We start from the raw sequence: 27962 nt of genomic DNA, 5'->3' as shown, positions 1-27962 counted from the left end.
CATAGAAAGAAAAAAGTGAATGCTGTGGGTGAGAGATTTCAAGAAGCAGCGTGCCACCAAGCTCCGTCTTGTCTGAACAAAAATAGCTTGAAGGAATCGGAAGCAGTTTATTAAATACGGCACATCTTTTCAGCTGCTCGGAATCACGCACTGTGTCGGGGTCAGACAGGAGCTCATGTTTAGATATGATGAACCCTGTCAGTCTATATACATATATAGTGTACCGCCCATATAAGTATGTGTAGATTGCTCTCCTCAAGGTGTGGGTGATTCGACGTGCAAATATGATGCATTGCCTCCTGCACCCGCCGACATCCGCTCCTGGGGGGGGGATCGAAAATGGGACTTCGCCTTCAGGGATATCATATGGTGTTTATGTATGTATAACGGAATGTATTTATACCGCCGTATTTGTGCTCCATCCCCGCCCTACCTTACGCGACTATTTCTACGGTGACAAGCATATCGAATGTCGAGCGGGGTGGGGCGATCGTCAGGCGATGTCTCACCTTATATGTAGCCACATGGGCAGAACAATCCTGGAATTGTTTGATCAACGGACGATGGTTCATATTGACAACGATGATACTAGTACAGCTTTTGTCCGGGCATTTTTCCCCGTTATAAATACACGTGTGCAAGAAAACACCGGATGATCGATGTTCGGCCCTTTTGATATGAGAAGACATGTACTTAAAGCGCATGAGCTAAGACACGTGGTTCAAAAAGCTCGAGACGTCAGTACCACCCAGTTTTCTGATACTGTTGCAAACTTTACCATTAAAACATAGCCGTATTCAAAAACATTATCGTCTGCTGCTTGCACACTGTGCGACGCAACATTCAGCTAACACTCGATATTGAATAGTTAGGCCTCCTTAAAAAGCTCCGCCTGAACAGGTCCTGCTTTAACAGATCCCGTTAAAATAACTGTTTCTTATTCTCAATGACAGCCTACTAATTATCTAATTGCCGCAACAGCACAGAACTAATAGCTCCAGCCTTGACGCTTTGCCCTGTTCAACCTGTACCCGATGCGGCTGTATCGGTGTTGTTATATACCTGTGGTTTGGGTCGGGCTTCCCATACATTTTTCACCGGCAAGTCCGAAGTGTATACTGATCACTGCGCATACATCTCCCCTATCCTTACCCTGTTCTCCCGCTGCCCCTCTATTCCATTCTCGTAGAAAGGAGCTTTATAGAGCCGGCGGATAGGAGGCAATAGAAGAAGCAGTAGCTGGCAAGATGAGGCTGAATAACTGTGCGAGGATTCTAAGCGAAGCTCGCCCGATCGGATCGGTCAGGAGCAGAATCGGAGCTGCCTTGTGCGTCGTTTGTAGCCCTTCGCTGTACAGGACGAAAGCTGATGCTCGAGCTGAATGCTGAAATGGTTCTACCGTAGAAGTTTCCACTGGCATCGCTTACGACTCCCCCAGGACTTGGGGAATCTATGCAGTCGAGGCGCTACGGGCCTTTTGGCAAACGGTGTCTTTCTTGGCAGTAGTTCGGCAGCTCGATCCGACGGGCTTGTTGGTGAGCGGCTAGCGCTACTTCTACGTTCACTGCCCGAACTCGATGTAATTGGTAACGGCAAGAGCCGGAGGGAGCTTGTTACATCGGTACTGGCAACAAAGGAATAGATGGTTAAATCGAAAATGTGTTGCTTTCGGTATTGAATATAACAGCGACAGTTATATACACTTGCATATATTAAAATATGTGTGTACGACTGCATGCGTTCTTTCTCGGGGAGGGGCCATTTAAGAAAATCGATGCCAAACTAATATACATAAAAGTAGACATAAAAGTATCGCCAGGAGTATAAGGGCTTTCATTCGATTTGGGAGTTGATTCATCTAATTGCGATTCCTCTTAGCTCGCTCTAACGGTGAATTGTATTCTCCGCTCTACCTGTTCATCGATCCATTTGACTTCCCTTCAATGCGGTCTCATCTTAATGCGTATACGGTCGACCCTTCTACAATATTGACCGCCTCGAAAGGGTAAGCTTGACAGGGAAATTTGAAATCGTCAACGTAGCATAGAACAAAAAACGCATACATCAAGATATTCTCGAGGGGTATTTGTTTTTATAAACAATCACGTTGCTCGAGGACAAGTATATGCCAGTACACAACGAAAGGTCATCTTGAACCCTCTTGTTATAGATCGTCAATTGCATCTTTGCAAAACAATCGAAAGCGCTAGATATAAAGGACTCCCAACACAGCTGGGACATTTATACTCAGGCCCTATGGCCACATTTGGTACTGCTTAAGTCTTGGTAAGAGCTAAAATTAGTCTCGCGAATAGAACTTTAATATTATTTGAATTTTATTTATTTACTTTTATTAATAACAGCCAGTATCGTTTTACCACAGGTAAACAAGCTTCACTTTTCATGTACGTTTTTTTTTAGTGATTCTCTTAACAATGGCAATGCTGATTGTTAATACCGAACTCAAACTAGTCGCCATTACTATTAATAAGGGGCATATTTCGAGCCCACTAGGCTTTACAATGTTCGCATTTTAAACTTCATGCATTTATACTGTGGATTTATATCGCGCGCTCTATGAAAGAACGGCTTTACACAGAACCCCTATAAAGAAGAAATAATTGAGGTTCAATCAAATGAGGCGCCTTAAAGACAGTCAACTCTGTTCCCTTTATGTAGCTCTGGTATTAAATTACTATGAAAAGTAAACATCAAACAAAACAGTACGTTCGTTAAATGCTCATATCAGTGTCGCACTGATAATTACTTGCTAGGCATTTAACAAGATGCGCCGAGACATCGCTCTGGCAATTATGGTATGTGTCGCAATTATGGTAATTAAGTTGCCCTCTAACAACCATTTGTTATTTTCTTAATTCGTTTAAAGCCGTGGATACGAGATTTGCCACCGCCTCCTCTTCCAACGCTGACATCCACCTTGGAACGTTATTTAGAGGGCATTGAGGCTGTTGTGCCCAAAGCAGGTTTCGAAAAAACTACAAGAATCGTTGCAGACTTTGCCAAAAATGACGGGCCTATCCTCCAGAAGCTTGTCGAAAGGCAGGCCAGCAAAGAAGAAAACTGGGTAAGTTGCTTTTATGCCCTTCAATGACCATATCCGTCGTAAACGTACTTGTATTGGGTAGGGCAAATCAACTATGGCATTTGACATCGAGGTCAGCTAATATAAGAAACATTAATACGTAAAATAAGCTTCAGAAGTTATCGTATTACAGTCGTAATGACGACTGTGTGTAACGCTAATCTGAAAGGTAGCTCCTGATAAACAGCACTAATCTGTTAAATACAGAAGAAACAGTCGAAGGTCGGATGCGTGCTATATATATTGTGTTGTGCTTTTGGATAAAATACTGGTCAGCGGTTAATCTATTCGCTCTAAATAGGATCGTTTGTGTAACCATAATATCCTGTCTTTTTTTACTTTTTGGCTGTTCTTGAACTTCGTTCATGGGTGGATTGTTCGTCGGGAACCCTTTGGTCCATTACAGGCGACAACGGTTTGGCTTCCTGACATGTACCTGAAGAACCCTACGCCTCTTCCCATCAATCAATCGGCATTCTTTCTCTTCCCCTGTCAAACCTTTAAGACATCCCGCGACCAAATAGCATTCACAGCAGAACTCATTATATTTGCTCTACATTTCCAGCATCTTATCGAAACGTAAGTAAGTGTACCCAAATACGTCATGGTGAACGGGAACGCATTGCATTCGCCAGATTATTTGTATAGCTTTATGGCAGGGATCAATACAGCCTTTAAAAGTCGGCCAATGAGCTTCCCTCAGTTAGGTTCGTCTACTTCGTATTTATTATATAGGTTTGATTTCACTCCAATACATGCGTGAAACTACAAAAACAATTTGTTCTTAATATGCAGGAAGGCTGAAAGGAAGAAACAACTGCTAGAGTCTAAAGAACAATTGCACGAAAGAGCTTCCCTTTTTTTTTATTTTATTTTAATTTATAATAATAGTCATGATAGGAAACATAGGCTAGCGTTAGTGCTGTAATAGATACAGGTCGCAGCCTTAAATAACTGGAATCGCTCTAGCATTCATCTGAATATACTTATTTTAGAGGCTTTCAGAGCCTCGATTAGATAGAATTCTGCAGACTTAAGGATCTAGCAGGCCAATACATTGTTGGGGTCATTTTTTTATGGTCGTTGTTGGTATCTAAGATGGTACCAGGAGCTCATCCCAAAGACGTGACGTAGCTAAACGTCTCGTTTGACGGGCTTTTTCTGAACCAGCGCATTAAGCTTCTTCGTTTCGGACTTGCGCCAAGTTGAAGTTCCCGCCACTTCCATTCAACCTAAACAGCAAGTTCACCGCTTCGTCCGCAACGCGGCAGCGCCTTCGAAGGCAGTGCCTGTTTTTCCCACAGCCGACCGTTCCATCGCAACGGTTAGTCGTTCGTTCGCCCATCGAGTTATACTACGCTGCTCCGAGAGTGCACTTCAAGAGTCGCTGGCTGCTTCGACACGCATTCCCATGCTCCTCTCTACCAGACTGCCTTCTCTTACGCAGCCTAAACAGTACACAGACCATGTATATACGTACTTTGCTTGCCCGTCTGTTAAATCGAGTTACGTTCTTTAAGGGCACTTCATTAACTGTGCACCCAAGAGACTCGCTCGCGTGCTGCTCCAGAGCCAGCTGTTCATTCATTTGCTGGCAGTGTATCAGCTACGGCCGTCACCCCTTTCCAAAACACAAGTTTGCCTTATTCGTCAGCGCGTGCCGATACTAAGTAAGCATCGTGTTCACAAACATGGGTCATGCTGTTGTAGCAAGCACAAGAAATCTGGAAACGGCCAAAAACTACATCTAGCAAAGGACGATGTTGCTCATTTCCTAATAAACATGAAAGTGGAACAACCAGTTAGCTCACCCAAATAAGACGCCCTACATATTGTGTCGCGATTTGAAATTAGGAATTACAATAAAAAAATATCTGTCATTTTAATGACCATTAGTTATGCTCGCAGTATCCATACCACTAATGCTTCATCGGTGTTTTAATGATAATCGAGCTCTGCCCTCTAACTTCTGCCTCGTAGTTGGCTGGCCCATTATGAAGTTGCTGTAGCGATCTTTTCCTGTTATGGGTCTATTCCTTTATGCATCGCCCTCTGTAGATGTATTTGAGACGTTGAGGAAGAAAGTCCTCGTCTGCTTGCGTCGCCGCCAGTCGCGAAGGCGGGAAAGAGGCCTATAGGGTCTATAACGAATTTGGTCATTACCCAAAGGAGAAGAGACCAAAGAGAAGCAAAGCACGTATACAAAAATCGACTGGAGTGCAGTCTGGCAACATTCGATTGGTATATTCCCCATAGTTGTCAGTTAACCTTCTTTGAATCCAGCTAACCTTATTCAGTATAAAGCGCTAACATTGCCAATTCGCCCCCGCAATCAATGACAACAACACAGATAATAATAGAAACCGAACTACTATCAATGATGTTAGAATCTCCGCTTGATGATTGTGATCTGAACAGTTGTTGTCTGCGGGTAGTGCGATTCTACAAACTGTCGCAGCGACACGCAAGTTCAGAGGATCAACTCTGGATTGTGCTATAAACATCGTGGAAGAACAAGAGGGCTGCAATTCGTAGCCTCTGCCATCTTTGTTATGAGACTTGCGACGCCAGCAGTAGGACCACAAAATTCGACAGCCAAACTCAGACAAATACAGCATGTCTGTGCGGGATACCGATACAGATTAATAGTAATCTGAATTGAGACTCCAAGCATCAACGTATCCCTTTGTGGGCCTCTAGGGAATGTTGAATAGGGATAGAGTTATCCTACTGAAAAGATCTGTGCGGGTGTGGTCATTGGGCCGAGACTGTTGGTTCACTGACCCAAGAGGTCTTGAGGTCCACACTCAATGCGGTGCTTAATGCCGCTTTCCTTAGTGAAACAGGAACGAGGCAAGTCGTCTTTAATGAAGTCCTATAAGAGAAAGAGCAATTGGGGTGCTTACTTCCATTCGCGACTCGTCGCAGAAGACTGCGCGCACAAGAGAATTTCGAATGGGTGGAAACTGGGCCTTATTGGTTTAACACCAATATGCTTCTGCTTCGCTCAGAATATTATATCGCATATGAATATAGTTAGTTTCATGTATTCCATGACATTCACTTAAAACTATAATAATTGAATCCTCCAACTTTGTAATAATTGTTTTCGTTGTGCTTTTTCACGGGCTATCTGCTATATATTTTTCAGCATAGGTTAACTAAGTATTTGCAAACGCCAAGGTTTGTGCAGGTTCTGCATTAACATTGACATTTGCCGTATGCATCAGATCATTCAATGGTTTTTATTACTGGTCATCTCATCTGCTCATGAGGTCGTTGTTATGTAATGGATTAAAGCTGATAAGGGTTTATGGTGGCACTTTTTAGCGAGGAACTTAAGCAGGACTTTTCAAGGGCCATCCACGCAAAAAGCTCGCCATTGTGTATGGAAACTTATAAAAACTTCTTCAACTCCTACCGAAGGCCCGGGGTAAAAATCGACTATCAACTACCAAAAAGGAATGAAGTCTACCCGCAATGTATCGTCATCGTTCATCGCAAACAGGTATTATCACGGTCATCGCTTTTATATATGCTTATCGTATTTAAGTAACGACATAGCCTGACCATAACTGATCGAAATGCCACATAAATACATATACGATTCTAACACGTATTTACATTTTCGGACATACGTATAATCAGAGCTGCTGTCCATAGGCAATAGTATCCGTTTCTCTGAACCGAGTTCGATTCTCTGAATTCCCTAGTGTATGCTGCGGTGTCAATGTCTCAGTTCATAGTTCAAGAAGTCTGCGTGTATTGAATTAGCCGAAACTTAAAAAAAGTTAGTGCGAGGTCTGAAATAACTTACGTGGCTAAAATAATATTGCTCTTGAAAACTGAGCTTGGTTTGGGGATTCATACTTAGGTAGGCTTTGTTCTTTCGATCCGTGTCTCGCTTTCGCCTTCTCTCCATAAACGTGAAAGACGACGAATCATTCTCTGTTGGATTAAACTGATAAAATATAAATGAGGTAGTACGGGGTGTGGTAGAGCAACGCTGTGTAAATTCGAGACGGCGTCTATGGGGGGCTTCGTGGACCATTTTGAGGGGTCAAGCAACTCTTGGTCTGAGACAAGCCATCACCACACCGTCACGTTCAAGAGCTTAACGCACTTGAGTGTCATACAACTAACGGGTATTATCCGGGAGAAAATAATAGGTTTCATTTCAACGCTCTACTCCTTCGCTGTATCAACGATTTTTTTTAATCTAGGGAATGATAATAATGTAGCATTATTGTACAGGAAATTTGTTTACACGCACTATGCACAGGTAGTCACATAATTGCATGTTTTTTTTTTCTTCAAATAAAATAGGAGATCATTTTAATACGAACAGCCATAGCAGTTTTTTTAGGTTGAGTTTAACCTAACTGTTTCACCATCGACCCATGGCACACGGAGTATAGTGGTATGGCAAGGACGCATTTACTAGTGATTTTATGTGGTAGCACAGTGTAAATTCGAGCTCAAAATCGAGAGACTGTATTAGTAATTATAATTCGAAATTGGCCAGGAAGGCTAAATTGCAACTACTCATATAAATTCTATTTAAAAAAATGCGCAGTAGTCACGAAGCGCCAATTTGAACACTTGTAGAATACGAAAGCTCATACAGATGAAGCGAACGACTTATTCTCATAGGGTAGTTGTGAATTTGACTTGGTGGGCAGTTACGCAAGATACAGCCTACGTGAATCGCTGAAGTGTGTCTGGCGAGTTGAAAATGATCTGGTTTCAGTCACTTTTGTTATGGCTAGACATCGGTCAGCGTGGCAGTAGCTAGGAAGCGGGATAATAAAAGACCTATTGAAGACAGACGCTCAGCGAACATTATGCTAAGTGGCCTTTAGGGGGGAGGCCAACTTGAAAAATTGGCATGCATCTACTTTGGCTGACCACCCGATAAAACGGTGCTAGTTAGTGTATTTTATATTCTATAAAATTCCACCATAAAAATTTCCGTTCAATTAAGATAAAGCTAGGCTTCATCTAGCACGTAAAGACTGGGTATTAACCCAATGTAAAAAATAGGCTAGTCCGAATAGGATAATAGATGAGAATATTCTAGAGAACAAAAGCGATTTATTTGTACAGAAGAAACACAGAATGTTTACGCCGAAGTTCTGCGCGTCACCAGACAAATACCGTGCAAACCGAAGGTACACACGGCATTTGTGAACGCGGCACCTAGTTACTATTATCATTAGTTGTGATTTCGTCAATACATCGATTGTAGAAGAAAACATCCGTAGCATTATCGCCGTTATTTTGAGATAACTGTATCTTCTTTAACCTTCAAGTGATTAGTTCTATTTATGCTGTCATCAGTTGAGCGGTTCACGGAAACGAAGGTCGATCCGGCGTGGCCTTGTGGCCAACGTTGACAGGCCATAAATTGTATAGATAAACTGCAGAAAGGTGAAAGGTATACCGAGAGAATATATAAGGAGAATGAGACGAAGGGTCGGATGCAAGCGGTGGATGAGAAAAGGGGTGCTCAGACCGCTTCCTCTCGCCAGCCGCATCAGCGAAAACGGGCAGGATGAAAGCAGCAGCTAGTGCTGAAGGGGGCGCCTTGTTGTGCCCTCAGCGGTAAATGTAGCTGCTGGTGGCTTCTTCTATCACTTTGACGATGCCTTGATCTCTAAGTGGCTGAGCGTGCTATATCCCTGCCCTTTACCCCTCGACTCTTGCTACCCCACCGCCTTGCCAACCCCCACCACCCGTCCATTGGTCCCAGTATTAGAGAAAGCTTTTTGGCTGAATTGTGGCCAACCAAAGAACTGCTGGTAGCAAAGATATAGTCGAGGTGATTGTGACGGTGCGAACATCATCATCGAGTGTCATCTTGAGGGTGGCGCTATGGGGCGGCGCGCTCCTAAGCGAGTGCCCCATAGGGGCGCCACTGCGGCAGCCATCGAGCAACCAGAGATTGGCATAGCACAGGGGACGGCTCGTGGCCTCTGTGGCCGCCAACTAACAGCAATATAATAAATTATTCAACGCTAGAATCTCTCCAGGCCACTACCATCATTTCCCGCAAATTTCGCCAAAAACTACGACTGCCACTAGCATCACTATGCTGTTCAGACAACCCCCATAGGCCCAATGTTCTCCGATCACTGATTCTCCACATCCCGTCTTCATCGCCAGCCTCGGTGCCGAGTGTTCAACTCAATGCAGCCGGCTCCGGGCTAGAACATTTTACCTTCTTTGTCCCTCGAGCGGCACATAGACCCAGCCAGTGCCAAATGCTTTGAAAGCAGATGATGATAGTCGCGCAGAAGTACAGGAAGCTCAGGCTGGGTCCAGGGTGAACTTAAATACCAGCACGCTATTTAGGGGAAGGGACGTACGAAGACGTCCGTGTGGAGCACGGCCCACTGCTAAAGGGCCAAAGAGAAAATAGTACTGCTTTCTTCCACTGCTTTTGCCGCTATCAAGCAACCACATGCAGTGAGTTGTGCTAGTCTCTCACTAAGAAGGCGAATGACGAAGTAGACGAGTAAACCCTTGGAAAAGTTGCCGAACGGCGGGGACCAAGGCTTGAGGAAGGAATAGGTGATAGGCCTCATCGACGCATCGGCAAATATAGACATCTTCATTGAATTGTCAGGACCGGCTTAAGCGACAAATGGGCGGGGAATCCCACTGACAGAACGATCCCCTCCATTCCTGATTGGCTTAAGCAAACCGGAGTTCATGGGCGTATCATCAAGTCTTTCGTAAGGATGTTGAGTGTCTGTTATTTAATATATTCTTCAGAAGGAAAATAAGAGAAAAAGCGGTCTTACTCTGGGGCCGAAATAAAGAAATATTTTGTCCGTAGCAGTTTCCTCGCTGCTTCGTAATCTCTCCACGAACAGCGACGTAACCCAGCTGCCCATCGTGGACTGGTCAGTTCAGTAGAGGTCCTTTTTATCTAATAATGAACACAAGACTTTGCATACTGAACAAAATATCGGCATTAGATATGCCGATAATAATAAAATAAATAGAGTGGGTAAAAAACAGAGTCTTCGTTGAATGGAGTACAAGAAAGAATAATAATTGTTCCAGCCGGTTTAATAAAGTGAGATCTAGATTCGTCTTAATTATTTGATCTGCGCGGTAATACAATATAGATTCTTTTTCCATATTTCCATATATATATATTTCTTCTTAGATTATTTATTCCAATATGGGCCACCTCAGATGGTCTTAGGCAAGTTCTTCTGTAAGAATAGGGAGCTATTATAGTTGCATTCGTTCATTTTGTATCGCAACTGATAATTGGCTTGATCATTTTTTGGGGGGTGCTAATCGTGAAGCGGGGTATCCAGTGAAATGTGCTTGAATTGCATATGTCAATGAAACTTCACTGAAAGCTCCTCGCTGATCTTGCATGCGATAGACAATTTAGTGGAAGTGTAAACATCTCTATTTCTTGTATAGCTAATTACCTGATTTCTTCTTATGGGTTGTGAACAATGGTACAAAGGAAGCCGTCTTCAAAGAGCTGTAAACAATGAAAAGTGGACAGGGGAGTAAAGAGGCAAATAGAGGTTGTGAAGTGATTGTGCGAATCAGCCATTTAGTTTCGGCGGAGATCTCACTTACTAAGTAGCCTTATGCATTATTAACTGGCGTACTGCAGTGTTCCAATGTACCCATCGGGGGTGGTGTATCGTACTAAACAGAAAGATTCAACTTGCGCCTACCTAATTCATTCCTTTACCCCTGCCCCCCTTGAAAATGGTAACAGTGGTGGTAGCGTTGACAGACTAAAGGGTCAAATCGATTTCATCGCTCTGCGATGCGAGAGGCGATAGTACCTTTACATCGCTTGTTATACTGCCGCAATTGATTGCTCATGTATCCTTGTGAACCGTTTGATTACTGTTATTTATGTGAGACAGAAGACCATTGAGTTACTTACGTTTTGAAATGTATTGCCATAATCCTCTTATGATAATTTTTTTTGTTACCATACGTTCTTTTGATGTATAGTAATTTACGGATAGTTAAGTGTTTGCTCACTTAATCTGATGCCCATCAGATTCATTTACACAACTGGCAAACGCTCTTAAACGTTTAGCTAGGGCCCAATCATTTTTTTTTTCTTTTTATATTTAATTTAATTATAATACTGCGTCATATTTTAAATATATCGCTTCTATGTCTATATATTGTTTGCTTTTCGTTGTACAACATGTTGAAATTAAACATGTTAAGTTGAGGACCAAGCAGACTCGCTTTGTCGACAAGTGCCCAGATCGAAGACTGTATTGTAACGCATACGTAGTTGTCGCGTTAACCCACAACGAATCCGTTTTTATTGTTTTTGTTCTTCCTTTATAGATGAGTGAAATGCCTATATCTAGTATTTCGATTCTCATTAAAAATCTGATTGAGAGATAAGAATTTTATCCATAGTATTTGTTGCATAGATATATTACACTCGATTAAGTTAAGTCCATTAATTAATAATAAGTAAGTCGTTTCTGTCATCTTGGTTGTGATCAGATGGCGCTATGCATCACTCTCAGTCTAATCTCTGATTGATTGATTGATTTTATCAAATGATCGTATCGGTATTGAATCATATACAGATGCTGTTTGCTTATGTTGTAGTTTTACCGTCTTAATCTGGAGAAAGAAACCACAGTGACATACATAGCTAGCGCCCTACTGAACATCCGCTCATCTACCTCAGTATCCGATAGCCCTCATGTGGGAGTACTTACAACGCAGCCTCGAGCTCAATGGGCAGTTCATTACGAGCTTTTACGTAAGGAGAACCCTGGCCATATTGGTGAGTATTCCCGTATGTTAGCTCAATTTGTTAGCCACGCTAGCCCTTGCAAACGTGTTTCACTTATGTCGGTATAACTGACCATTACTGTAACTTACATATCTCCTATTCTTGGCTAAATATGTAAAGTCGTTTTTTTTTTTTGAGTCCTTGCTTCCTTTATAAGCAATAAATTGTACCTAGCATTGCATCATAAGTCAGTCTAATAGCGTAGAAACAATGGTATTGCCAATAAATCGTAAGACACCGTGCTGACGTCATGATTAGCATTTACCATTTCCTCGTAGTAGTTTGTATCGATTAGACTGAGCAGATATTGTTAAGCCGTGCCTTTTTGTTGTCGAACAATATGTAACTATCGGTATCATTCATAGGTCAGCAATAACGTACGTATTCGAGATAGACACGATCGCTAACAGTCACTGTAGTAACCTCGATTTTATGCTCTGATGTTCGCGACGTTGTTTCGGATACACAGAGGCACTGGAGCAGTGCTTATTAGTATTGTGTCTGGACGACGCTCTACCTCCGACGCTATCCGGCCCTACAAAAGCTGAGCAGTGCGAGAATTTGTTACACGGGAAAGGCATCAACATAAATTCGTGTAACCGGTGGTACGATAAGACGCTACAGGTACGTCAATGTTTGCGATCGGCGTTTACCGGTCGCGAGGTCAGTTAGAGCCATAGCAGCAAAAGAACAAAGAAAATGTCCTCAAAAGGGGTAGGCCATATTATCACCGAGGAAAGAGACTACTGCTTGAAGCATCGCTTACTAAAGCTGTTTTCTTTTGAATTGTAAGGGATGTGCTTAAAGCCATCACTTAAAATACGTTCCTAGTTAGCTAAAGCAGCTAGATCGCTCGACTGTTATTAGAGGGATGGATTACTGTGCGTAATGCCGATGATTCAGGCCAACGACACCGCTGTCTGGTTTAGGCCACAAGCGGCATGTCGTCGGCGTCGACCAAAAACTATTCGGGCCTCTGGACGTCGTACCAGCGTTCTGTCCGATGCAGAGGTCTACTGGGCATTATCGAATTTTATGTGCGTAACATGTCTACTACGTGGATGTAGGTCTGTGGCGTAGTCAAATGAGTGAACCTGCAAGACTTCTTAGAAGCTTTGTAAGGAACAAAGGTAGGGGTGGTGAGAACCACCGAACATTCCTCCCTGCGGGGTTTATGGCTCACTACCTTTGCGAGACTCGACGGCTGTTTGGAGCACACTCGTGCACACACGCACAGGACTAGCAACTCGCCTCGTATCTACCGGCTCATACGGCTGTCGGTAATCCCTGGCCCCAGGCGAAAATGTCGTCGAATGAAGCTCAAAACAGAAGCCACTTAAATCCGTCGTCTATACTATCACTCCTTTCCAATTTCGCCTCCTTCCTTTAGTTCGCAAGCGACAAGGGCACAACAATAACACAATCTACAACTGTACAACACGGGCTACGGGAGAGTAGCAATTTAGCGCACTTGTCTATGAGATGGGGGTACTCAGAAAGGTTTTCTAGGCGCTTCGACGTGGCCACAAGAATTGCACTCATCCTTCTGCCGCTACTTGAGCCTCTTGTATGCGAAACTTTCTCCTACCGTCTAGCGGACTTATTGAACACCCCTCCTCGAGCCGTTAGGGGAAGAGGAGCCTAGGGGATAAGGGGTGTAAAGGACGACCGCCTAACTTTGAGTTAACGCGCCTTTGCTTAAACCTGTGTCTCCGTTGTTCCGTTAGTCTGGTTGCTTTAGTTTATAGTAACACTGCACAGAATACCCCTGGTCCCTTTAACTCAACAGCAGCTAGGAGATCGTTACTTATCCTCACCCCTCCCCCCGCCTTTCCCTAAATGGCTTCTCTTCCTCGCTCCACTTTGCCCCTTTTAGTTCAGTCTAGGTTGGATTAGTTTGACGAGCACAGCCAATTAGCTTAAGGCTAACTTGCTGCTGTTGCAGCACTGCAGGTGGTCTTTTAGTTAGCGGCTGTATGGCGTTCGGCAGACGACTGCCAGTGACAGGAAAAGAGAAGAGCGTCTTTATTTATTCAGCCACCTTCATCGAGTTCGTTGGCTTCATCCCCATGCATTCACAGTTGATATGTTCTACGAGTGTAGCTGAATAAACAGCGCCGGTAGTAAGATCGTTGACACAAACTAACCCTAAGTATGTGTTATCGGTTCATTACAGGTTGTAGTAGGGGCGGATGGGATCTGTGGCGTAGTTATGGAACACTCGCAGTCAGAGGGCATCACTCTTCTTCGCTTTATGGAGATGTTCCTTGAAGATTTGCGCAGTACATCTCGTGAACCTATCGACTGGTCATGTACTGGCGTAACGGCGGAACGTATGCATTGGAAATTAACGTCGACTCTAGAACAAGCCATAGTAATAGCGAAAGAAAAACTACAGAAGTACGTAACATTTCATTGCGTAACTATTTACCAAACCTTCACGCAGCTGTTATCTGGCGCCTGAACAAAACTTCTTCAAGCGATTCACACACGAATCAATAAGAACCCTAAACGTTTTCAGTTTTTTTTTGCTACCGTGAAGTACAAAGTATTGAGTTCTGAACGTGTTTACATACCCGGCGATTTCTTTGTTACAGGGCTGTTGAAGACGTTGACCTATATGTGCTTCATTTCAATGAATTTGGTAAAGAATTTCCGAAATCACAAAATATTAGCCCCGATGTATTCGTGCAATTGGCGTTACAACTAACATATTATAAGTGAGTTATGGTCGTAAGTTGAGTTGTTACACTTACATTATACTATAGATTAGCTCGTATATTATACTTACTAGACAAGATCGTCTAACGATAATACTAATATCTCGATGCTTATTACGTTATAATCTCTGGCGTGCAGCTTTAACTCGGAAACCGCACTTAAAGCAAGAATCCAATAATGAGCGGGGTCAGACTAGTTCTCGTCGGATATGAGATGAATATGGGAACAGCTCGACTTCAACCATGAAGACAGATAATTTTTATCAAAACAAGAAGACGTTTTTAAACCTATCGTACATGACATGTATCGAATAGACTAGGTGTTATACATCAATTGGTCTTCCGACGATTACAGAGTGCACCGTAAACTGGTCTCTACGTACGAAAGCGCATCTCTGCGCCGCTTCCGTCTAGGACGCGCCGATAATATCCGAGCTGCCACTCGCGAAGCTTATGACTGGGTTCGGGCTATCTGTGATGATTCTAACCAGCATTTAACAGTATGTCGTAATATCGTATTGCTACTCCGCCATCAACATGTTTTCGTCGTTTCTATTTGTTGCCCTTTATCTATAAACATCAATAATATGGTCGGACTGGGACGAACGAGCCGACATTATCTCCTCGTTTCTATTTAGTTTTCATTCACCTCGTACTATTTTTCCTGCTCTCTTTGCTACCTTGCAGTTGGGGCAAAAGCAAGACCTGTTCCGAAGGGCAGTGGCGAAACAAACTGCGATTCTAAAATATGTAAGTCGTTCATAGCAGTTTAGAATCATTGGCCCATACCGCTTACATGCGAAGCAATAATAGGGCGCCATTATCACCATCGAACCATCAAGATCATTTTGACTCCAACAGAAGGTATTGCAGAACGAACGCTTTGTTCAATGCTCGCGGCATTACGCTGGCCCGGTTTCATGGCAGATTTCTTTACTTTCAGACCATAGGCGGAATGGCGCCGGATAACCATCTTTTGGCTCTACGCGAAACAGCGAGAAAGCTTCAGCTGAGGTGTAAACTGTTTGAAGACAGCTCTTATAAGGAGTTTCTTAACTTTCAATTGTCAACAAGTCAGGTATAACTTAGGCTTCATTGAACAAGGCTGGCACAGATTTATCTCGTTCATTGAAAATGACTTTGCCCGTACGTTCTCAAAAGAGAGCTGTTGAACAGATTGCGGCTAACGCCTATGCAATTCTAACAATAACACTTGTTAAAGAAACAGTAGCTACACGTATTGTCTTACCCAATTTCCTGATAGATCAACATAGTGAAATCATTAATCTAAGTTCTAACTAATCGTACTTCTTTGTGTGTGTTATCCTTATCCTGCTTCTCTCTATGTCACTCTATCCAAACAAACGCTGTGATGCGGATAGCTCCCGAACGAGTCCAGGATAACGGTAGGCTACGGGGCCGTTGTTCCGCATGGCTATGGCTGTTCGTACACGATCAATGCGAATGATATGCTGTTCTGCGTTACGTCCTTTTTCTCAGCGTCAGTAACCTCGAGTGACTTTTTTGCATTAAGTCTTGAAGGCAGCTTGAATCAGGTGCGCGAATTGTGCACCACTACCGTCGACGCGTCGTCGGCCAAGCCGACGCGTGCCACCCCGCGGAACGGATCAGAGGCCAACAAATAATCCAGTCGAAAGGCTTCTTCTAACTGAAATTCTTCTATCTTACCGTAAAAGGTAGCCATAACGTTTTCACATTATGAACAGAAATGGCTATGTCACATCTGAGTTCTTTAATAGAGCTTGTTGATTCTGTAGCTTACCGAACAAATTAAAGCTCAAAAGATGTTTACGTCCTTTTATTTCTTTTCTTCCGTTTATTTCTTACTTCTACCTGAATTCATAATATAGATACAAATAAAATACTTGTGCAAGGTATTATCCTGAGTAAGAACAGCACAGCCGTTGTGCCGTGATTCGACACAAATTAAAGAAGAAACGGAGAGTTGTGACGATGCGATGATAATTACAATTAATTGATACAGGGAGAGGCGTTTTACAACTACGAATTAGTAAATGTTATACGAAAACAATTGAAGCCGTTCGAGGCGCTTACGAAGGATGATGACTCGCATGATGACCAATACCTGTTAACTACTGCAGTGTTTTAATTCGTTGAAAGAATTAAAGAAGACTGCTTCCTTTATCAGTATGTTGTAACGCAGATGTATCCTCGCCGTAGCAACCTTCTCAATCAGAAGCATACTCCTTCGTCCTGCCGGTTTAGGTTTGATGGTATTATACTGATATGTTAGTATAACACTGCGGCAACAACAGCTGTCAACAATGTTGTTTCACTTAGTTACCCCACCAGGATTATTGGGATTGATTTAAAAAGACAATGTTAACAGTTGTATGCAGATCTGTTATCTACACACCGATGATCGAAGATGTTTATACCGTGAGCAATGGCCGATAGCCGTCGCAACATCTAAGTAAAAAGTTAGCGATTGGATATCGATGGGTGCGTATAAGTAGACAGGTTGAAATCATTGCCACCGATAGGTAAAAGCTCACTCGACTTTTCTGTCTCGTGCGACAGTCTACTCGGCCGAGTCTTGTCCGCGAACACTGCCCTGTTCTGACAGAGAGCGCCAGACAAAATAAAAAACAAGGGCATTAACTATATTGTGAAATTTTCATACAAATAGCTAAATTAATTATCTTACCGTTTGCGTCAGCTAATTGATATGTAAGCAAGTAAAAGAAAAAGTGGCAGCAAAAAAATGCTACTAGCAAATAACAAAACTTTCGAAAGAGAGGCAAGTGCTATGCGTTCGTAGAAGAACGAATACTCGATCACGCTCAATAGTAAATTGAGGAAATTAAACCTCACGAAGTAACCGCTGTTGAGCTGCTACTGATTATTCAACGACTGTTGAGTTTTGTAAATTTTTATAAATGTTACATATAGACGTAATATATATATATATATATATATATATATATATATATATATGGCGTGTACTAGCGTCCAGCAACATCAAGCGTGTCGCAGCCGCACGTCGGCTACGGCTGAAATCGTTATTTTAATACAGCATAAATTCTATAAAACGAAATTATAACGATGATCGAAGTCGTTGGTAAAAAGCAGTTGGGCTGCTGTCGTCGTAGCATTTTTGTTATCTTCGTTAAAGAAAAATTGTCGTTTGGATATTTCGTGACGCTGTTCTATTCACCGTCTCAATTGACTCTAGCTTTGTTGTTTGGCTGTGTCAGGGATCAGCGTTAAAAACAACTTACCTATTTTCAACTGTCTACACATATGTATATAATAATGAGAATGCATCACCGACGTACGATGTTATCCCGTATCAACGATTATTGTGGACCGAGCAGAAGCATAACGAGCAAAGTCCAACAGCATCTACCAATGTCAAAGACGACATAGTGAGAATTGCGACCACACAACAATCAACTTGTACATATAATGCATGCCATAGTGGAATCACTACTAACAGTGATATCATTGCATCGTAGCTTCCCTCACTACGTAATAGTGCGTCACGTAGCAACTGATCATGACGACGCATATAACGCTCCTATGCTAGGCTATTTAAAATGCGTCTAATATTTGTACGTGCACAGTGATACGCCGTATTAATATGTGAGTGTGTGTGTGTGTGTGGTGTGTGTGTGTGTGAATTATATCACTCTCGGAAGAACCACTGTCACCGTGTGGCGTGGGCTCAAGCAAACAGATCATTAATTCTGATCTATGCGCACTGTTAGTTTTACCACAAGCGCCATATTGTCTACACGCACGTCACAACTATATCGTATAGTTCGGCGAGAATGCAAGGATCGTGTACGCATTTGTCTATCGAGTTTAATTTCGTAGCCGCCCGACGCTATCAGACCCCCTACCTCATCATAAAAGTTTCCGCCGTTATTTTCTACATATGATAACACCCTTACGTGAGATGGTCTACTTGGTTCTCGCCTGATTAGGCGTGCGCCCCTTAGATCTAGTTTCGATTGCGGAATCTACTATGGCGTCCGGCGCCACATAGGAAATCGTAACGCATCCCTATGTACATCGGCCTCTGCAAGTCTGGCAGGAAACGTTGCCCATAGACCCAGACACATACTACTGAAAATTCCTCTGCTTGAGTGAGATATTTTGTTTGTGTATTCCTCTATCAATAACACCGCATGTCTATATTACCTACTATTATTTGAAGAATGCACGCAGGCTGCTACCGCCACCTTATTTCGGTACCTACCAGATTGCCCGCCTTGCCAAAGACCTAATTGAAGGGCGTGTCATTGTAAACAGTCAGAATAGTAATAAAACATGTAAAATTACAACAAAAACGAGTAACTAGTGTATGTCCCGTCAATTTGACGACACGAGATTTCCATTCCTAATAATGCACTCCTTGTCGTCCGCTGTCGTAGTAGAAAACACGTGCGAATACGGTATTTATTAGACACACACATTTAAATAATTCCGCTTGTTTTGACTTTGGGAACAATGGGAAGGCTTGTTTAGACTGCGTAAACTTTGACGATGAAACTGGCCAGTTGTCCATAGTCGGGCAGGGACACGGCGGCGCAATTAGCTTACAAAAATGAGAGCACATTTACAAGTTTTAATCAGTGTACGACACTGCACAAGTAAGACTCTTACGGTAACAAACGGGATTCATTCTGCTTTACCATCACCAGCTGAAAATCGCTATAAAGGCTCTACAAGATCATAGTAAGCGGACCGCGGTAGCCTTCGTTCGAGAGATCGAAGTATCGTTGCGCTCCGAACTTGCCCTGAACTACAATCATCGACTATACAACCGGGTAAACAAAGATTTTACAAAAGTCCTTCTTTTGTAATATACGCGCACTGATAATGTAATATACCGTCCGTGATGCTACTGTTGCTGTTGTTGTGATGCCTATATAATACTTGATGTAATAAGTTCTGAGGATGATATTGATATGCGACAGTTCCGCCTGTACGTAGAGTAACACAAATACTATTACCTTTGATAGCGAGTATACAACACCCCCCTATAATTACTTTATTGACGCACATGTTACGTACATATAAATATATATATATATATAAAGCCATATATACGAAAAGTTCTAACTTAGTTCAACGTGTTTGTAAGCCACGTCAATGAAGATCTTAGATAGATAGTGTTCCGTTTCCAAAGTGTAACTAGTGCAATAGAAGCGTCCGCAATAATTAGACTGGTAAAGCAAGTTGGCTTGTGAAGCAGTAAGAAGCATTATTACTAATCACTATTGCTAACTAATCAATGACGAACACCCTACCTGTTAGTCTGGTACTTCTTCACCATCTAACGGGATGCAAATTATGGACATATAATAAATGTTTTCCCCAATGGCACTAATTCCCTACGTTTTACCCGCCTGCGACCTAAAACAAAAACTCAAATGGACAATATAATTCATTAGTCAATCATAATTTTATTAGTCAAAGCTTCGGAAGAAAACTAGCATGCTTTAGTAATTCTTCTGCTCTGTCGTGTCTAGAAATTCGACGGACGATTTAAAGGTCCTGGGGGATATTGGTGCCACTGGTGTATGCAAGAAAAGTAAATCCCAAGAATAACGTACATATCACTCGAGTTCCTTTGCAAGTAAAACCCGTAGCTATATCAATAGATTTAACCAAAAAAACATGTTGATAACAATGATGATGATGATGATGATGATAATAATACTAGTACTGATAGAATAGAATAAATGATAGAATGAAACATACTAAATTCAAACATATTGTATAACAACTAATATTATTATATAGTTGGTGCTCTTTGCCGGAAATTGGTGCAATTAACCGATTCAACTGTCAATTACCAGGCAGATAAACACATAAACACACGTAAATCTTCCGGCAAACAACGGCTCAAATAGTATGTTATTCATAAGTACCACTTGTGTCATATGTGCCAGCGTTCTATGTTCTATATATTGTCATCTTGTCAATACTGCGCCGTTTCTTCAAATCATTTCGACGTAAATTCACCTGATTCTAAATTTTCATCTGTTTTTATAGCTGTCTGAGCTTCACGTTCACAAAAATAACAGGCATTGTTTGGTCAATCGTTCATATATGGTACAATTTACCCTTCGCGCAAGGTCGACGACGCAAAACCTGGCACTTATTATATAAAACATTTGTCTTTGCATTACTTTCCATTTTTATTGCATTAAAAGCCTGTAAATAACAATACGGTCGTGTTTCTATGATGCCCCGTTGAAAGTGCAGTACTCAGATAGCAGTAGAGTAGCATAATTATCAATTTAAACAACAGCGAAACTTCTCACTTAACAACATCAACGGGGCAGATTAACGAAGACAACTTGGAGGGAAAACAAGTGAGTTCATTTTAGCCGTCAGAGCTGACAGCTGCGCGACTTCTGAAGCCGTCCACGGTTTCACTCAACGGTGTTAGCGTTTGCCCGCCGAGAAAGACCTTTCAGCTCGAGGTTGCCATGCTTATGTGCTCTATCTCGTGCTGGAAAGTCCTCCCCAGTGGGCAGCGCCTCTACAGACACCAAACGCCCTGATTTACGCTTTTGGCTCAACACTCAGAACGAAGACCAAATCTCAGTAAGAAATTCGACAAAGTCCTGACAGGAAAAATCAGCCCTCGCCTGCTGTTAAGAACTTTGACATCGTTTCATAGAAAGGGAAGAATGACGCGGAAATAGCAAGACAATTTATTACCTTATGAAAAAATCGATTAACGAGAAAAGCTGTAGATAGATAGAATCTGATGCCCCGTCATTTTAGGTAACCGATACACACTTTTTACTAATATTAACGTATCGCCTGAGTTTGTAGGCGCTCGTTCGTGTAGGCGCACGTATAGATTCAAGTGAAATTGTGCAGTGTGAAATGTACAATATCCACCATTACAGCCATGATAACAACAAAACAATATTATGATTACTACCATAACCCTATAATAACGAGCTCTAGTCAGTATTCAAAGACTCACTTGACAGGGCTATGAATTAGAGTATCGTTTACGCCGCACGTGCGCACTCATATCTTTTACCTAGGCAACATCAGAGAGAACCGACACAGTAGTTGCTTTATAAGTTATGTTACATGAAACAAAGAGATTGACCAAGGCTGATGAACTTCAAGTTCCGTCTGCGTCCTTACTCGATGGCGGTATCTACGAGTGCGTGACTCTCTTCATGCCATTTCGAAAATATAAAGTTGTATATGTTGTTTTCCTTTAATCTGACATTTTCTGATCAAACCGCCAGCTGAAAATGTTTAACGAGCGACCAGTGTTCTTTTGAAAATTCGTATACACACACAAAATGAAAAAAATTGTATGATTTAATTTGTTTAGCGCATACGCAGAATGCTAAAGCTACACGTACGAACGATCGTACGTACACAATGTATTTGTAAATAAAGTGTATTTATTGAAGTCTAGCGTATTTTTATTGGCATGGTATAAACGATAATCTAGAGTGGAACAAATACAAAGCGAGGCGGTTTTTTTCGGGGAATTCTTTTTCGAGGAGAACTTGCGTCAGGTTTAAGATACCGAGTTAGCACTCGTCTGCCATAGCTAAAGAATGACCATTCTTATCATACTAGCTTTTTATAGGCTGCTGATAAATCTAGATTAACTACTGATTACGAGGCAATATAAAAGTGCGTTTAACTACGAGTTACGGATGATGCCGCAGGTAACCATCGTTGCAATGTACAACAATATTGTTACAGCATAGATTATACATTGCTAAGCAAATGTTCGTAATTGGTCCATTGAGATAGAGTTAATTGTGATGTATGATCCATATCCATAGCCTCAAAAAAAAAAGTTAGCCGGGAATCGTTTCACGCTACGGTAAGCTCGAATGCCCCTATTATTGCGTGAGACATTTATCTTTAGATTTTGCTGTACGACCTGATGTGTCAGTTACTCGTAAAAAAATAGGCCAGTCAAGTCAGAATATTCAGTTGGGCCTGCCCAGTTGGTCTACGTTGGTCTCCCCGTTGTCTTATGCTGTTGATTTCTATCTATCAAATAAGGTGAATACGACAAAAGTACCTTAATTATTCAATATATGAAAATCGTATTTCATGTACGTGTTATAGAATTAGATGTATCGTTTATTTATATAACTTTGTATAACGTTATAACTTTGTTTTGCAAAATTCTACCCCTCTAGTAGGTTAGGTATAAGCAAGATTTTTCAAATTTTGATTAACTACACATGTACATTGTCAGTATACAGGCAACTAATAAGAGAACGTATTTGACATACGTTCGTAATATCAAGGACCATATGAAAGGACTCTGTCTTAAGTTGTCTTCTACTCACTCTTTTCTTCTCTGGGTTGGAAATTTTACATGGGCCATTGCCCGTTAGCCCTTTCCTAGAACAACCTGCTGGATCCATTCCCTGGATGCGCCTGTGGTCATTAAATGAACAATTTATATATTTAATTAAACCGTCCGCACCCGCCTTTATGCAGGGTAACAAGTTTTCGTAGTAACCGGCTACGTCTCTTCCACTTGGTACATAGTCGTTTTCCAACTTTAAATCTACTTCAGTAAGGTTTTCCGGTAACCGTGATACTACGAAACATCAAAAGTAATATCTGAATATTTACCATGAAATGTAAAAGGTATCGGTATCTCTGATCTTGGTCGAGATTTTGGGAAAGGTCCTTTGCAAACTATAAACCGAACGGTAACGAAAGGTGTATTTTTGCCGATGTGCGCTTTTTGAGGTATAGTCTGCCAATAGCCTTTGTTTTCACTATAGAAAGGATGAAATACTTGAATTTATTTTTTACATGGGTTCGTTTAGCATCATGTAGTCGATGCTTTAATGCCGTGTAAGGATGTTTTGGAACAGCAAAGTACGTAAGCTTACACCATAGCGCAAATATCCTTTTTTTTTTTGACATTTTCATTTAAGACCAAGGTCGAAAATGCGTACAAATTGACAAAACGCTAATAGAGCTTAATGTCAAAGAGGTTCTCGATCAAATGGTAAATTTTGATTTTTCATCAGTTTAGGAAAAGGTAATGCTTATAAGAACGTTATAGGTAATTGTCGTTTGTCGTTCACTGCTATTGAAACGACACTGCTATTGAGTTAACTGATTTAACATCAGATCTATATATACCTTGTTGATAAAAAGCTTGTAGCCGTCAAAGATAGCATTATAATGCTTAACAAACGACGTAACCTTTGTTGAATATAAAAAATTTCATCTCTTGACGTATTATAAAACAGAGCACGGACAATGTGTTTCTTGTGGGATTAATATGCGATTTTGTCGAGACACGCGTTATTAAATCAAAAAAATCGACGACGAAAAAGAAAACTACGAAAGGTTTGTTATCAGCTAGATCCAGGACAGAGGGAAACACATTTGGTGTGTTCTATAGACAATCCGTGTAACTATTATCAGCGAAAAGTCCGCCTGGAGTATACTATCGTTAAAGACGAAACATTTGTAAGCCTGGGCGTCTACCAAGTTGGAATCGGGCACCTGCATGGTGTCAGGTAGATGAAAAAGTGACTTCGTCGACAGGGCCAAATAGATTCGGACATTAACGCGTATTCATAACGCAATGACTATCAGAGGATTTTATTATTAAAAAATATGGCCTAAAAAGGAAGCGGTCAATGTTTCCCTATTTCTCAATATTTTCATCGATGTGTGGGGTGGCAATGGGCACCGTCCGCTGCTGTTAACTACAACGGATGCTGCCCGTTGCGCGACCTTCTCGCCAGGTTTGAAGCACAGCGTGGCAACAGGAAGTCCGTATGATTTCGATTACTCATGTGCTTTCAATAGGGCGATAAGTGCCGTAGCGTATATTACCATCGATTTTCCCACACTATGTACCGATAGTGAAATTATGTTTGACCGCAGATATACGGTTGCTGAGGCGTTCTTGGAACGTTGGCCTTAATATGCAAACGATAAAGGATAGTACGTTTAATATATAACAAGATATTAATTTTTGGCCTTTTATCTCTTTAAAAGCCAAATTGTCCTGCCCGATCAGTAACTTACACACTCGAACAACATAGTGTCATTATTATTACAAATCCACAATCCTAATTGCGTATCATAATAGGCTTTTAATACGTAGTTATCTGTATGTTTTACCTACGGTATCGTTGTTAGGCACTCCATCCGACGCCTGTCTCCCAAGAGAAGGTGCGTTTATGCCCGGGTTCGAACCTAGACCACAACGCGTCCCTTAGCACGCGAATACGTCACCCATCTAGCTACCGTAGGGCCTAAGAAATTACCTAGTGTGGTGCTATATTCCTTTGTTCTATACATAGCTTAAGCACAATTCCACTTTTTCAAAAATGCTGCCGCTGTAGAAAGTAGTAGGATGTATTCCCGACAGAATTGAACGTTAGAAAAATATATACGTGTATAAAACAAAAGAAAAAGAATCATTATGCATATAGCTTTGTGACCACACCGAATGATACATCCAGTGAAGCCGTTTGTAGTCTCGCCTCACCTTCGACATAAGGGCACTCGGATAAAGGGCTACATGTGTGTGTCTCGTTTCATCCATAAAGATGGCATAAGCAAAAACTCAGGCTCAAGGTTGCAGCTCCACAACGCACGACGATAAAGAGTATTATGCGGAGTAGCTAATGAAAGAATATGACATTGAAGTCGATCCCATAGTGAATTCGAAAGACCATGATTAAAAACCTAGCCTTGCAGGATTATCCGTTCATTACATGTCAGCATCAAGTTAAATACCAACACTAAAATACTTCTTCTGAAATCGCACAGACCTGTTTTTAGCAAGCTATCCATCATCCATCGACAAACAAAATCCTTGAGCACTAATAACTGACAAAATGTTGAATTTCTACCGACTTTTTAGGTTTATTTTTTCGAAAGCTGCCTTTGCTTTCGTCGGTGAAAGGATCAGGAAGCCTAACAAACTAGCTGGGATATAAACATTAGTTATAAAAGACCGCTACCTTACATAGAATAAGTAGAGAAAATTTTAATAATACGATATTACCACGCGTAAACCTTAAAAAGTGTGCGCATTTCAATTCTACCCTTAGATTAACAAATGCGTGTTTTCTTTGTTGGCTATCTATGTCAGTTCAGTGTAATCAATGCGTGCCGATCGTACCCCCTTGAAAAATCCTTAACTAAGCCCAAGAAACTTTTGTTCATCGCCTGGCTGCGTCGCTGAGAACACAGCTACAGGCATACGCCAATTTCGAGACATTTAAAATTCTTTCAGGACTCTGCATTTGGCTACAAAGATGACTTTTTAATTAGCTAATGTTACACGACGTCTGTTATGTAATAAGAATATTTTGCGGTTAACGAAATTATTTCCTTTACCAGTATTTTTCATCCTTTCGCTCTAGTTCAGACTCAGGCAATGACAATCATTATGTCATGGCAATGGCTAGGGCAAGCTGCTCAGAGTTTTGCCCACGACACATAAATACTCCACGATTTGTCTGAACTATATTGCGGATATTGCTTCCAGGATTCTTCACGAATTAAACGTAACATGAAATTGTCTAAGTGTTCTAAGCTCATTCTGTTTTATTTACATACATGTGTTTATATTCCAGTAAGACTGTTGGTGAGCACATATTTAATAGAAAGACTCGATACATGAAGTCACATAACTTTTTTTTTAATTAAAGATGCCGATATTTAACAATCAAATACACGTTTAGTCAGATGGTCTTAAGCACAAATGCTGCAAATCGTATTACATATCTTTGTACGTCTGTTTATCAAAACCATTTGCTCATTTATGATATACTGTTTAGCGAAAGCGGTCGATTGCTACGCTTGGCTGTTAAAACATACTGTTTCTATCTATAAGCACGATGTACTATTCTGCTAAATGCTTCGAGAGATCGCCATTAAGTATTCCATCAGGACCTCAGCGCAAAACAAAGCGTGTCTACACCTGGGTTCCAACTTAGACCACCACACGTCCTTAGGATTACCAGGTAAAGATGTTACACAACTTCACTTATCAAAAGGTGCTGCTATTATAGATAAACAACAAAAAGTATAGCTGCAGATATTAATTTACAACGATCTCTTGCCTAAAAATAAGTAAGTATTACATACCACAGCACTATACAGTATAGCACTTGGGATTAGTATATAGTATAGCACTACACCCATACTTAAATACTTATTGTAATACAACATCCTTTTTAATGGGTACCTATGAAAACATTGTCCTATTTACCCCGCAATAATATACATGACCTTTCTACGGTGGTTTCATTGTTGTCAGTGAGAACATGTAGCTCATTAATAGTCAAACATATAGTACAAATATACAAATAACCAAACACACAGTTTCCAGATAGTAGGAGAAGTCGCTCTGGCAAAAAAGGTCATGACAAATGTGTTTTCAGATTTAACACGCAGGAAAATACTCGCCACACTGTATTTTCCTGCGTGTATTAAATGACGCTTTGAAATATAATTACTTGTTTCAACATTTAACAGAATTCCTTAACAGTATCAAACAAAACGAACTGCTCTAATCAACAGTGCATGTATAGTACACGTTGAGGTGTGACAACTCGCGGATTGGCGTCTCTAGCAGATCGTGCTACTTCCTACGACGTTGGTTTATTTCAGTGTCTGTGCCACCGTAATGGCAATGAAGTATCCATTTGAGAGTCGAAATATCACAATGACCTGTGCATATTGCCCATCGTGAGACATGCCCTAGCAAAAATCGGACATCCGCGCAAAAGAGTTTTCCGAATACCAGTCTTACAGGGAGTATCTTTACGGTAACGAGGAGATATAAAATGAAATAAAGCGACAAAACAACGGCTACGAAGTCCAAAGCAAGCGCCTTATTGCTTCAAGAGTTCGGCCTGTGAAAGACTCCAGAAGCAGAAGCTGTGAGATATTCCAGAGCGGAGGTCGGCCAGTAAGCACAGAATGAAGATATAGTATGACATGAAAAAAACATTACATTATTCTTTCAATAGGAAATCTCATTGGACATTATAGTTTCATCTTCAATTCGCCTTTTTCTTGCATAGGTCGGTGTTTATCGCCGCCACATCGTAGATTATTCCAGATACAACAACACAAAAAAATATGGACTACTCGATTGGAGAACTGAGAAGCATCCGCTCCAAAAGGGTTGTATGCACCATCAGCGCCGCTATCATTCAGCATAATCAAAAACTATTTTTAAAAGTCAGTCACAAGGGTGCATTCGCTACTGAAGTTCCCTTGCTATATATATAACCATTACTAACGTTATGTCCAAGACTAGAAAGTA

At 41.4% G+C, this 27962-nt stretch overlaps 1 protein-coding gene and 1 long non-coding RNA gene across 3 annotated transcripts in view; one reads left to right on the top strand and one right to left on the bottom strand.

The window, feature by feature from the left end:
• The window catches only part of LOC111267853 (choline O-acetyltransferase), a 72448-nt gene extending 55078 nt beyond the window's left edge, over nucleotides 1-17370 (top strand). Inside the window, exons 3-13 of the mRNA XM_022846412.2 lie at nucleotides 2888-3085; nucleotides 3510-3682; nucleotides 6434-6611; nucleotides 11729-11909; nucleotides 12388-12542; nucleotides 14095-14318; nucleotides 14516-14638; nucleotides 14994-15138; nucleotides 15326-15388; nucleotides 15582-15716; nucleotides 16021-17370. Coding sequence (XP_022702147.1) covers nucleotides 2888-3085; nucleotides 3510-3682; nucleotides 6434-6611; nucleotides 11729-11909; nucleotides 12388-12542; nucleotides 14095-14318; nucleotides 14516-14638; nucleotides 14994-15138; nucleotides 15326-15388; nucleotides 15582-15716; nucleotides 16021-16284 — 1839 coding nt within the window. The 3' untranslated portion in view covers nucleotides 16285-17370. The remainder of the gene's footprint in view (nucleotides 1-2887; nucleotides 3086-3509; nucleotides 3683-6433; nucleotides 6612-11728; nucleotides 11910-12387; nucleotides 12543-14094; nucleotides 14319-14515; nucleotides 14639-14993; nucleotides 15139-15325; nucleotides 15389-15581; nucleotides 15717-16020) is intronic.
• LOC111267855 (uncharacterized) overlaps nucleotides 1-22076 on the bottom strand; it is a 49167-nt gene extending 27091 nt beyond the window's left edge. For both annotated transcript variants that reach the window (XR_002684871.2, XR_002684870.2), the window contains exon 1: nucleotides 17959-22076. This is a non-coding gene — a long non-coding RNA (uncharacterized LOC111267855). The remainder of the gene's footprint in view (nucleotides 1-17958) is intronic.
• Between the last annotated feature and the right edge of the window lie 5886 nt (nucleotides 22077-27962).

Source organism: Varroa jacobsoni, unplaced genomic scaffold, assembly GCF_002532875.2.
Source record: "Varroa jacobsoni isolate VJ856 unplaced genomic scaffold, vjacob_1.0 scaffold_1230, whole genome shotgun sequence".
Classification (NCBI taxonomy): Eukaryota; Metazoa; Arthropoda; class Arachnida; order Mesostigmata; family Varroidae; genus Varroa; species Varroa jacobsoni.
Note: the sequence above shows the minus strand (reverse complement) of the source record. Positions and strands in the feature narration are given on the sequence as shown.